The sequence below is a fragment of the Protopterus annectens genome, chromosome 10.part0 (genome assembly GCF_019279795.1).
Source record: "Protopterus annectens isolate FY-2018-M chromosome 10.part0, PAN1.0, whole genome shotgun sequence".
Classification (NCBI taxonomy): Eukaryota; Metazoa; Chordata; order Ceratodontiformes; family Protopteridae; genus Protopterus; species Protopterus annectens.
Genome location: NC_056744.1, coordinates 757277063 through 757289562, shown reverse-complemented (window position 1 = coordinate 757289562; position 12500 = coordinate 757277063). Strand labels below are relative to the sequence as shown.

Below are 12500 nucleotides of genomic sequence, written 5' to 3'. Positions count from 1 at the left end.
TACACCCCTGTCAAAGTGCCATTTTTTGTGATATAAAAAAATTGAGACCAGAATAAATAATTTCAAAACTTTTCCCACCTTTAATGTGACCTATAACCTGTGCAAGTCAGTTGAAAAACAAATTTGCTAGGGGAAAAAATATAAAAAAATAAAAAACATACAATACGCTGGTTACAGAAGTGTACACAGCCTTAAACTAATACTTTGTTGAAGCACCTTTTGATTGAATTACAGCATTCAGTCTTCTTGAGTACACACCTGTCATCAATTAAGGAGACCCTGATTAGCACCGGGTAAAGTTCAGCTCTCCTAGTAGGATTTGTCTGACATTTACTCAGTTGCCTGCTACAGCAAAAGCCATGGTTGGCAGAGAGCTTACAAAGCATCAAAGGGATCTCATTGTTGAAAGGTATCAGTCAGGAGAAAGGTACAAAAACATTTCCACAGCATTGGATATACCATGGAACACAGGGAAGACAGTCATCAAAAAGTGGAGAAACTATGAGACAACAGGGATGTTGCAAAGAATTGGACGTCCCTCCAAAACTGATGAAAATACAAGATGAAAACTAGTTGGGGAAACTGCCAACAGATGTACAGCAGCACTAAAAGAGCTCCATGAATTTCTGACAAGTACTGGTTGTGTACTACAGCAATCTCCTATATTCTCTATATGTCTGGACTATGGGGTATGGTTGCAAGACGGAAGCCTTTTCTTTCACAGGAAAACATTCAGGCCTGGCTAAAATTTGCAAAACAGTACATCAGATCTTCCAAACGCAAGTGGGAAAATGTGTTATGGTCTGATGAGACCAAGGTTAAACTTTCTGGCCAAAATTCCAAAAGGTACGTTTGGCACAAAAACAATATTTTGCATCAGCAAAAGAACACCATCCCCACAGTGAAGCATGGTGGTGGCTTTATCATGCTTTGGAGTTGCTTTTCTTCAGTTGGAACTGGGGCTTTAGTCAAGGTGGAGGGAATTATGAACAGTTCCAAATACCAGTCACTTTTGGCCCAAAACCTGAGGCATCTGCTAAAATACTGAAGATGAAGAGGAATTTCACTTTCAACATGACAATGACCCCAAGCATACATCCAAATTATCAAAAGAATGGCTTCACCAGAAGAAAATTAAGGTTTTGGAGTGGCCCAGCCAAAGTCCAGACCTAAATCAAGTAGAAAATCTGTGAGGCAACCTGAAGATGGCTGTGCATAAGAGATGCCCTCACAATCTGACAGATTTGGAGTGCTTTTGTAAGGAAGAGTGGGCAAATATTGCCAAGTCAAAATGTGCCATGACTCCTACCCAAGAAGACTGAATGTTGTAATTAAATCAAAAGGTGCTTCAACATAGTATTAGTTTAAGGGTGTGCACACTTATGCAACTAGCCTATTGTATGCTTTTTAGTTTTTATATTTTTCCACTAACAGATTTGTTTGTTTTTCAATTGAATTGTAGAGGTTATAGGTCACAATAAAGGAAGGAAACGTTTTGAAATGATTTATTGTGGTCTCATTTTTTATATCACCAAAACCTGGCATTTTAACAGGGTGTGTAAACTTTTTATATCTACTGTATTTAGTTAGGGGTGTGTGGGAGGGCCACAGCCGCTCACCAGGGTGGGTTTTAAATATGCTATTTTTGTTGCACTCAGTAGGTTGGCCCACTGGTTACCTACCCATGGAAGTAGTTTCACTGAAGCAATCATTTGACGAATGAAGATTCAACAAATAGGGTTTGACAATTAGTGAATTCGACAAAGTGATATAGACCTAGATATATATACCAAGTCTTAGATTGCACAGTCTTGATGAAGAGGGAACAAGCAAGAAAGGAAAATACAGCACTCACCTTCTCAATCTTCTTTGAGTCTGTATACCATGATAGGATGCAAATGATCTTTTCGCTTTGAAATTGTGAGTGACTTTATTTATCTTCTAAAAGACAGAAGGGCTCCCATGATATATATATCCTTTCAGTGTCTAGCTTAAAGATACAATTGCAATATAACTGCTGTTTTTCCTTTCACTGAAATATTTGGTCCAGTAATCTGCATGGTCACTGGACTCAAATCAAGAAATCAGTGGCTGGTACTATGAGGCTCTGATGATGTGAGGGGATGGCAGCTATGCGAGGAGAAGCAGGGCAGTGGATGTGTAACATATCTCAACATAGCTAGTGGAGTTTTGTAAAGAATTATATGTTATTTATATATCAAACCAATTTGTATAGGTGCTTATGTTGAAAATGTATTTGTAAAGCTACTTGTGTTAAAAAATGTACCAACAGTGCATCCTGCTGGATAGAAAAAAATAATACACCTGTATGTCAGACTGTGTTATAACTGACTAATCCTGCTGTCCTGTTGTAAAGTGGATAGTGTGGGAACCAAAATCAGGTGACCAGATGTATGTGATGAAATGTTTTAATACTAGATGAGACTGAAGTTTCAGGTCAGTCTGTTTTGTAAACTGACAAAGAAGGGCATCTCACCTACTTCACCTTGTCTTGCTTTAGTAAGTAACCAGAGAGTTATTCTTTAGATCAGTCAGGAAAATATAGTGAGATTAGTTGAGTACTATTTTTCTGTATCTGTGTGAATCTATTCATCTGTGTTATTTTAATATTTCATTGACTGAAACGCTGGTGTTTATTATAAATAGATATTTAGTATTTCCATGGTCTTTTTATTATTTATTATTAAATATATTTAAACTTTTCATTGTGGCTGGTCTTTTAGGGAATGTTTTACCTTTAAGAGTAGTTATATTTATTTGCACTCCTGAAAGCCTTATTGCATTCGTCAAACATTACCATTTGTATTATTATTAATTTCATTCAGTATAATTGGGTACCCTTCTAACAACTTTACAGTAGCTGGCTTTTTAGTGCCAGGTGACAGTAACTACCTTATAGTCTGGGCAGAGGGGCATAGCTAGTAAATATGTGCAAGCCTTTCCCAGGTGTTTCTGTGTGTGTGTGCGTGTAAGTGTGAAAATCAAATTTCAAAGCGTGTGTGCCAGCTACTTGGAACAGGGACACAGAGCACTGATTTCATAAAGAAAGTGGTGGCGGAATTGGCGTGGACACTCGGCTGAGGACTCAGCTCTACAGCTGTGACAGTGGGGAGTCTTATTGGGTCCTGGAGAGAGAGATACAGAGTGAGAGAGAGGGAAACCCAGCCCTTGGACTGAGTGTGTTCCCTGTGCACTCTTTAGGGAAATTGTGCTTGATGCAGAAAGCTGCATTTGGAATTACTGTGTGTATCTATTTTTGTTCTAAATGACCCTCCCTCATGGGTGTCAGTGATGAGGATTTAGGCTCCTTGATTACTGGCCCAGAGGTGGGGGCATCACATATTGTGAGCAGTGGTGTGGATATTAATTGAACTTTTGTAGCCTGTAGCCAGTCATCACTAAAGGTGTGTGTACTTTCAGCAGCCACAAGGTAAACATACAGAGTTTCATTATCACAACAGTTTTATTGATTTGTTTATTTATTAGTTTAGTATAGTCAGGGAAAGCAGGCAAAGATGTCAGCAGAGGATTATGGCATGCTGACAAAGAACCAGTTGGCCAAGATGTGCAAAACCAAAGGACCGATGCATGCCAACCTGATCAGAGGAAATTATTTCAGCCTTTGTCGCAGCTGAGACCAGCAACCAGGAGGTTAACCAGTCTGGTGATGAGAATTTGCAGCCCTCAGAAACAGGACAGATCACCTTTTCCTCAGAGGACTTAAAAACCTGTCTGGAGTTAAAGAGACTTGAACTGGAGGCCAAACATTTGGATTTAGAATCAGCAGAGAGACTACGGCATTTTGAGGCTGAAGAAAACAAGACTGCAGCAGGCAAAACATATGAAATTAGAATCAGCAGAAAGACTACAGCATTTGGAGGTTAAAGAAAATAAGAAACAGTGCCAACATGAGAGGGAGATGCTGAGTCTTCAACAGGAATATGGAAGTAATGCAGAAGGGAATAACTGACTCCCAGAAGCAGTAAAGGTCAGTCAATTTCTTCCACAGTTTGTATGCGTTGATAACTTTGATAGTTTTATTTATATTTTTGAAAGAGTATGTAAACAATATAATATGGACCAAGGCCTCCGGGTACAGTTACTGACCCCTTTACTCCATGTAAAGATGTAACTGCTGTTTCTAAATTGTCTGATGTTGATTGTTTAAACTATGATATAGCAAACATTGTTTATTAGAGTGTTTTACGGTAACACCTGAAGCTTACAGAAATAATGTTTCATGAGCATAAACACAAGGCAGATGGAATTGTATGTGATTATATTGTTGAGTTCATAGGTTCATAGGTAGGTACTTGGGTATTGGTCCAATGGCCTACGTAAGCCTAGCCAGCAAGGTTCCATGGCTTATGCCACCCAAGAAAGTTATTTTCCTGTGCCACTGTCGAGCAGAGACACAGAAGTGATCCCCGGGGTGTATTTCCTATTTCCCATCCACTCATCAAGATTTTTCTTGAAGAGTGCTAATGAAGAACTTTGCTTGACATAGATGGGTAGCTTGTTCCAGAGCATAGGAAGTCTCTAGGACAGGAATCTATCCCTCTAGCATGTCCTGTTTATTGTGGTGACAAGGTTTAGGTCCCTAGAGCATGTAGCTCAGAGGGATTGGGATTTCTTTAGGGGTGACATGTACAACAGCTCTGGGTTTGACATAGCTTTATATGTTAGGTAGAGATCACCTTGGAGTAGGTGATATAGGTTGATAGGTTCATAGGTAGGTACTAGGCTATTGGCCCTAGGGCCTATACAAGCCTAGCCAAAAATATACCCTGGCTTTCGCCACCCAAGAAAATTATTTTCCTGTGCCCCTGTCAAGCAGAATCACAGAAGTGATCCCCGGGGTGAATTTCCTATTACCCATCCAATCATCAAACTTTTTTTTGAAGAGTGCTAATGAGGAGCTCTGTTTGACATAGATAGGTAGTCTGTTCCAGAGTATGGGAAGTCTCTGGGACAGGAATCTATCTCTCCAGCATGTTCTGTTTATTGTGGTGACAAGGTTTAGGTCCCTAGAGCATGTAGCTTGGAGGGATTGGGATTTCTTTAAGTGGAGCATGTCCAACAGCTCTGGGTTTGACATAGCTTTGTATGTTAGGCAGAGATTGCCTCTGAGTAGGTGATATGCGACGGAGTAAAGCTGGAGTTTTTTGAGACGGTCTGCGTAAGGCATCTGTTTGAGGCCGGTAATCCTCTTTGTGAGGTATTTTTGCGGCCTTTCCAGTTGTTGTAGATGTCTTGTGAGGTACATACCAAAAGAGGCGTTGTACTTTATAATGGGTCTAATGAGTGATGAGTAGAGGGGAACAATGACCTCTTTTTTTTTTGGATGAGAAACCTTTTGTGATGAGGTGTGCCATGTAGAAGGATTTCCTGACCACTTTGGCGATGTGACTATCAAAGGAGAGACTACTGTCCACCTGTGTCCCAAGGTCTCATCACACTTTCGGTGTTAAGTAGACTACCGCCTATGTGGTAGTTCATGGATACAGAATTTTTACCAAAGGGAATGACAATGCACTTTTTGGCATTGAGCTTGAGACCATGTCTTTGACACCAGGCATCTGTCTCAGTGAGGCCCTTTTGTAGGATGTCCACATCGTTAGGAGTTTCAATTATGGCTCCTAGTTTGCAGTCATCTGCAAATTTAGTTATCCAAAGACCTTCTGTGTTAGCCTGTACTTCAGAGAAGTAGATACCAAACAGGAGAGGACCCAGGACTGAACTCTGCGGTACTCCACTTGTCACTCGTCTGAAGTCTGATTTGGAGTCTGTTACTTTCACAGTGTGGGTTCTTTCAGTAAGCCAGTTGGCAACCCATCTTGTAACATAGGGATTTATACTTAGTTTAGTGAGTTTATCTATAATTCCAGAGTGGGGGATGGTGTTGAATGCCTTGGCGAGATCTAGATAGGCTGTGTGAACCACCTTACCCTCATCTATGGCTTTGGTGACTACTTCAAAGAAGTCTATCAGGTTTAGGAGACATGATCTGCCTTTTACAAACCCAAACTGCATGGGGTCCAGGGTTTGGAGATCTCCAATGTCTTTGTTTATGAGTTCCATGATGATACATTCCATGGCCATGCAGACGAGGCTCGTCAGGCTAATGGGGTGGTAATTCCCGGGGTCTGTTGTGGCCCCCCCTTTGTGGAGTGGGATAACTGTCGCGGTGCGCCATTCAATGGGCATAAAGCCTGAGGTGAGGCTATGATTGAACATTGTACTTAGGTGGGGTGCCAGTTCATTCTGTAGTTCATGTATAAGGCAGCCTGGGATGTTGTCAGGTCCCATGGATGCTGTGTTCTTGGCTTTGGAGAGTGAAGTTTTTACCTGTGCAGCCGTGATTACAGGAACTTTGCATTCTTCTGGTATAAAGATGGGCCCTTTAGGGGGTGAGAGGGGGGTAAAGTTAGCACTGAACCTATCTGCCAGAATGTTGGCAATATCAGTTGGTTCTGTATATTTAGTGTCACTGTGATGTAACTCAGAGCAGATCTGAGTGTTGCCATTGAGATTTTTGACATAGCTATAGAATGCTTTGTGGTTGTCTTTAGAATCAATGGCAATTTTGTTTTCATAACTAGCTTTGGAGGATTTTATGAGGGGTCTCAGCTTCTTACTGAGGCTGACCAGGGAGTTCCTCCAGTTGTGGGATTTTACTCTTTTTTTGCAACAGTTTCTTTCTTCTGTTGTAGAATTTGTTTATGGCAGAGGACCACCAGATTGGCTTCCTTTTTTTGGAGGATAGCATCTTGGTTCTGTTAGGGATAGCATGATCCATGCACTCGTGTAAGTGCTTATAAAGTGCATTTGTGTAGGATTCAGCAGTCATGCCTCTATTTTCCATCTGCATGGGTGTTATGAAGTTTGCCACTTTTGTCTTAAGAAGCGTGAAGTTGGCTTTGGAGAAATTTTTTTACGGTTGTTTTCCTAATGGGGGATGGGAGGGGGATGTGGATGTCTAGGGTGATTAGCTTGTGGTCAGATCTGACCAACAAGGAGCTGACCTTTGGTGTGGAACACCGGTCACCCATGTTGGTGATGACCAGGTCTAGGATATTGCTGCCTCTGGTGGGGGTGTGGATAAGTTGATCCAAAGTGTTGGAATTGATGATTTCCAGAAAACATTGAGCAAAAGAGTTGGTACATGAGTAGTTTTCCCAGTTAATGGTAGGGTAGTTGAAATCACCCATTATTAGAATGTTGGGTTGTACCTTAATATTTTCCAGTGTATCAAGAAAAGAGGAGTGGGAATCCTGGGGCATGGTGGGGGGTATGTAGCAAGCTATAATCTGGATTGCGGTTTTGAGACATGTGGGTCTGGTAGCCTGCAGAGAGCAAGACAGACCCCCGTTATGCTACGGAGTAAGCACTTATTTTCATATGTGGGTGAGTGGGTGTCAGGTCATCACTTTTGAAGGGCTGGAAGACATTTTGGTGAGGAAACAAGCCCTTAACACTTTGTCTGAGGACATGATAATCTGGTTGGCAAACCAGGAGTGTAACTCTGCAGATGAGCTGGGGGAAAAGGGAATCTCTGTTTAGCAAGCAGGACATGACTGCACAAGAAAGGGATACCCACTACTACACATGGATATAAGGGACCCATTGGTGGGAAGCCTAAACCACCCCAACGGAGCTCATCAGTAACAGGGGAAGCCACTAGTTCAGGTACATGGCAAAGATCAAGGGTTAGATGTTTTAAATATAACCAGTGGGGCCATGTAGCATATAGATGTCCACAGAAGCAAGGTGGGGAACAAAAGCTGGAGGAGTCATCAAGTGGGAATATCAGTATGCCAGTTGTAAGTTTTCTGGAGACAACAGGGTTACTGAACTATCACAAGAGGTTATATCCTATCTTAGTGGATGGAAAGCAGGCCACTGCTAAGAGAGACATAGCCGCTGATATAACCATTGTGAAGCCTGCAATGGTTAAAGAGGAGCAGTACTTGCTTGGGTAGTCCACTCCATTCACAGCTTTAGGAGGAACTCCATTCCAAATGCCTTTGGCTAGTGTTCACCTTGACTGGTAAGGTGCAAAAAGAAGCAAGCAAATCGGTGTGTTTGAGGATATCCCTGCAGATGTCTTGATAGGGAATGATTTTGATAATGCAGTACCTTGTGTGCATGCAGTTGCATGCAGTCAGGCTTGGAGACATGTGGGTCTGGTAGCTTGCAGAGAGCCAGACAGACCCCACAACTGAAGCCAGGGCTGGTGATGTGGCTGTTTCAGGGAGGGAGTACCCTGTAGCAGTGAGCCTGAAGGTGAGTCATAGCTACTGGTAGGTACTGATGTTCCCTTGGACAGAGTGACTGCAAGAGCAGAGGTGAGTGTTAGTACTCAGGTTGACAGTGAGGCACCATTGTCAGAGGACACTAGGCTTCCTGTGGATAGGGAGCTGTGAAGGGTAAAAAAGATAGATTTGTGACAGGCTCAACTCTTGGACCCTACATTAAGAGGCTAAGGAGAGACATAATTTTCAAGCAAAAGGGGAGTCTGTGTACTTGAACAAAGGGTTACTGTATACAGAGTGGACCCCTGAGGGGTTGCTAGAGTGTGAGGTAATACAGCAGTTGGTAGTGCCTAGAGTGTACTGTCTGGCACCTCTAACCTTAGCCCATGATATTGCATTCACAGGTTATATGGGCATAAAGCATACCAAAAGACATATTATGCAGAACTTTTATTGGCCTGGGATTGCAAGGGATGTAATAGGGTACTGCAGGTTCTGTAAGCAGCATCAAAATGTAGACAAGGCAGGAGAAAAGGTCAAGACTCCTTTGATGCCTTTGCCTGTGATTGAGGAACCATTTCACAGGGTAGCTATGGATATTGTGGGGCATCTGAGTACCCCAAGTTCCACAGGGAACAAGTATATCATGGTGGAAGCAGATTGTGCTACTAGATACCCTGAGGCGGTGGCTCAGTCCTCCATCAAGGTTGAGTAGGTGCTAAATGCCTTGTTAAGAGATTTTCAGGAGAACAGGTTTCCTGAGAGAAATACTGACTGAAGGAGGTGCCAATTTCATGTCTGACCTGCTGGCTTGTCTATGGGAGCATTGTGGGGTGAAGCACCTAAAGACCATCCCCTACCACCCCAAGACTAATGGTATTGTGGAGAAGTTAAACTCTACATTAAAGACCATGCTACAGACATTTGCAGACCAGCTTAAGACAGAGTGGGACAAATATTTGCCCCATCTGCTGTTAGCATACAGAGAGGTACCCCAGAAATCCACAGTTTTTTTCACCTTTTAAGTTGTTGTATGGGCATAGAGTGATGGGGTCATTAGATTTTATTTATGATGATTGGAAGGGCGAGTGTGAATTCCATCACACAAGGAGCCTGTTGTGACATATTTCTTAAACCTCATCACAAGGCATAGGGAGCTCATGGGCTTGGCCCCGGAGAACCTGGCAGGAGCTCAACAGCAGAAAAAGGTGTAGTATGACAGGAATGCTTGAGCCTGAGAAAATGCTGTGGGACAGAAAGTTATGGTGCTCATTCCTGTCAGATACAATAAGCTGTAGGCAGCTTGGGAGGGACCCTTCAAAGTGGTATGAAAGGTCATTGATGTTAACTCCATTGTAAACCTGCAAGGCAGGTGGCAGGGGCACAAATTTTACCATGTTAACATGATGAAGCCTTACCATGACAGGGAGGCCCTTGTGCTAACTATTTGCAGTAGGAGGTAGGAGGTGTCTGAGTGGAATCTATGGCTACAAGGAGCCAGCTAGCAAAATACCAAATTACTATGGTGGAGCCTTGGGTTGCAGGCATATGACATGACCCTGCAGCACTGTAGTGGGGTCTGTAATACTAATGCAGATGGGTTCCCAAGACAGGGCATGGGTTAATATATTCCCAGACAGGCTCATTGTTCTTGAGCAATGTTTGTCAAGAGTCATTTGGAAAGGGGGGAGAGATGTGATGATGTGGCATATTGCCAGCTATGCCAGCAGAAGTAGGGCAGTGGATGTTCAACAAATGCCAGCATAGCTAGCTGGAGTTTTGTAAAGAATTATATGCCATTTGTATGTCAAACTGATTTGCACAGGTGCTTATGTTGCAAATGTATTTGTAAAGCTGCTTGTATTAAAAATGTACCAACAGTGTGTCCTGCTGGACAGAAAAAAGAAATACACCTGTATGTCAGACTGTATTATAACTAATGAAATGTGTATATTGTAACAGAGAATATTGAAAGAGAAGAGGTTAAGCCCAGCCCCAGATAACTTTTAGAAAAACATCCTGAAATTAAATTACTTAATTTAGACCATAAAGATAATACCTCATAGGTGTCAATGTAGCGAGAGACAAAAAGTCTGTACTAGGAAGTCATCTTTATTTTTCTTGGGGGTGAACTAATTGCTTCTCTAGAAGGGTTGAAGTTTGAAATTGTTTTATGAGTTCCAGAAGCTGCAACAGATCTTAGCAAAGCTCTATGTGTGTAAGGTAAAACATCTGCGCTAAATTCTGGCAGCCTCTAGTAAAGGGGATTGTGTGGGAACTAAAATCAGGTGACCAGATGTATGTGATGAAATTATGTTTTAATACTAGATGAGAATGAAGTCTCAGAGCAGTCTGTTTTTGTAACCTGACAAAGAAGGATCTCTCACCCTCTTTATCTTACCTTGCTTTAGTAAGTAACCAGGAACAGTAATTCTTCAGATCAGTGAGGAAAATATAATGAGATTAGTTCAGTACTGTTTTTCTGTATCTGTGTGAATCTATTCATCTGTGTTGTTTTAATATTTCCTGTGGCTGAAACTATTGTGCTTATTGTAAATAGATATTTAGTGTTTTCATGTACTTTTTATTATTTATTATTAAATATATTTAAACCTTTCATTGTGGCTGATCTTTTGGAGAATGTTTCAACCTTTGAGAGTACTTATATGTATTTGCTGACACTGTGGCCATTCCTAAAAGCCTTACCACATTGGCCAAGCACTACCATTTGTATTAGTATTAATTTCATTCAGTATAATTGGGTAACCTTGAAAAAGCCTTGGCTTTGCAGTGTTGGGTTGCAGTTACTACCTTATAGTCTGGGCAGAGGCAATAAATCTGTGCCAGCCTTTCCCAGGTGTGTGTGTGTGTGTGTGTGTGTGTGTGTGTGTGTGTGTGTGTGTGTGTGTGTGTGTGTCTGAAAATCAAATCTCAAAGAGTGTGTTTGTCAACTACTTAGATCAGGGACACAGAGCAGTGGTTTCACAGTGAGAGTAGTGGAGGACGGCTTATACATTTGGCTGAGGACTCCACTCTACAGCTGTGCCAGTTGGGAGTCTTACTAGGGTTTGAAGAGAGAGAGAGAAAGGGAGGGAAACCCAACCCCTGGACTAAGTGTGTTCTCTGTGTGCTCTTAAGGAAAATTGTGCTTGATGCAGACAGCTGCAACTGGAAATACTGTGTGCATCTATTTTTGTTCCAGGTGAACCTTCCTCATCAGTGTTAGTGATGAGGATACAGGCTCCTTGATTACTGGCCAAAAGGAGGGGACATCACAGAGGCCCATCTATTAAATTCAGTAGAGGCCTTTTAAAATAAATCTGTGATAGCCTGGTACTATTCTAGAGGTGGATTTATTGCCATCATTTGATATTCTGTGACTCATTACTATAAGTCCATGTACAGCAAGAATGAATGACTGAAAAGGCAGTTACATATATTAATTATATTTCCTTTTCTCTGAAGTATGGGAATCTTAGGGGGTATAGACAGGGTTTGCCTCCTGCAAATATATATATATATATATATTAAATGAGAAAAGCAATGTTTGACATTCTCTGTATTTTCAAACCTTTTTGTTAGTAATTCCAGGGCTAGCCCCTACAAGTCATAGAAGTACCGTAGGGAGCCCATTATACAAATAAGGTATTCTTATCACCCAACGTAGCAGCTATACAATTTTCTATTACTTGTGCAATATGTAGGCATTGCTTTATGTATTGTACAAATGTTGCACAAACTCTAATCACTTATATATTTTACCAAATAAAAAAATAGAATTATAACACATTGCTTATCTTACTTTGTGTCTCCAGTAGCTCAGATGAAATGAAGCAGTTATTTGTGTCATTCATAAAGTGGCAGCCAAAGCCTCCTGTGTTTTCTAATCCTGCAGCATTTGAACTACTTGTGTTGACTGGATATATATTTATCTTATAATCAGCTTCCTCACTATCTTGAAGAAAGCTTTGAATCCTAGTAAATCCTCTTTCACTTGTACTATGACTTGTCTTTGGTAGAACACACTCCAATGTAAAGTTGCTTGCTGGAATGTGAAATGTAGCAGAGGAATTCAGTGCTGAATCTGTGATGCTTCCTGAAAGAAAGAAAGAAAGAAAGAAACAAGAAATAACTACAAATTGCCTTGGGAAAGCATACATATTTAAGCTGTTCTTTATTCTGACATGCAGCTTAACTGTGTTGTGATTTATGTGTAATTTAAAA

General features: G+C 41.4%; 1 protein-coding gene across 3 annotated transcripts in view; it reads right to left on the bottom strand.

The window, feature by feature from the left end:
• The window catches only part of LEPR (leptin receptor), a 1381011-nt gene that overhangs the window by 675646 nt on the left and 692865 nt on the right, over nt 1-12500 (bottom strand). For all 3 annotated transcript variants that reach the window (XM_044085570.1, XM_044085571.1, XM_044085569.1), the window contains exon 3: nt 12079-12372. In XM_044085570.1, the coding sequence (XP_043941505.1) occupies nt 12079-12372 (294 nt within the window). The remainder of the gene's footprint in view (nt 1-12078; nt 12373-12500) is intronic.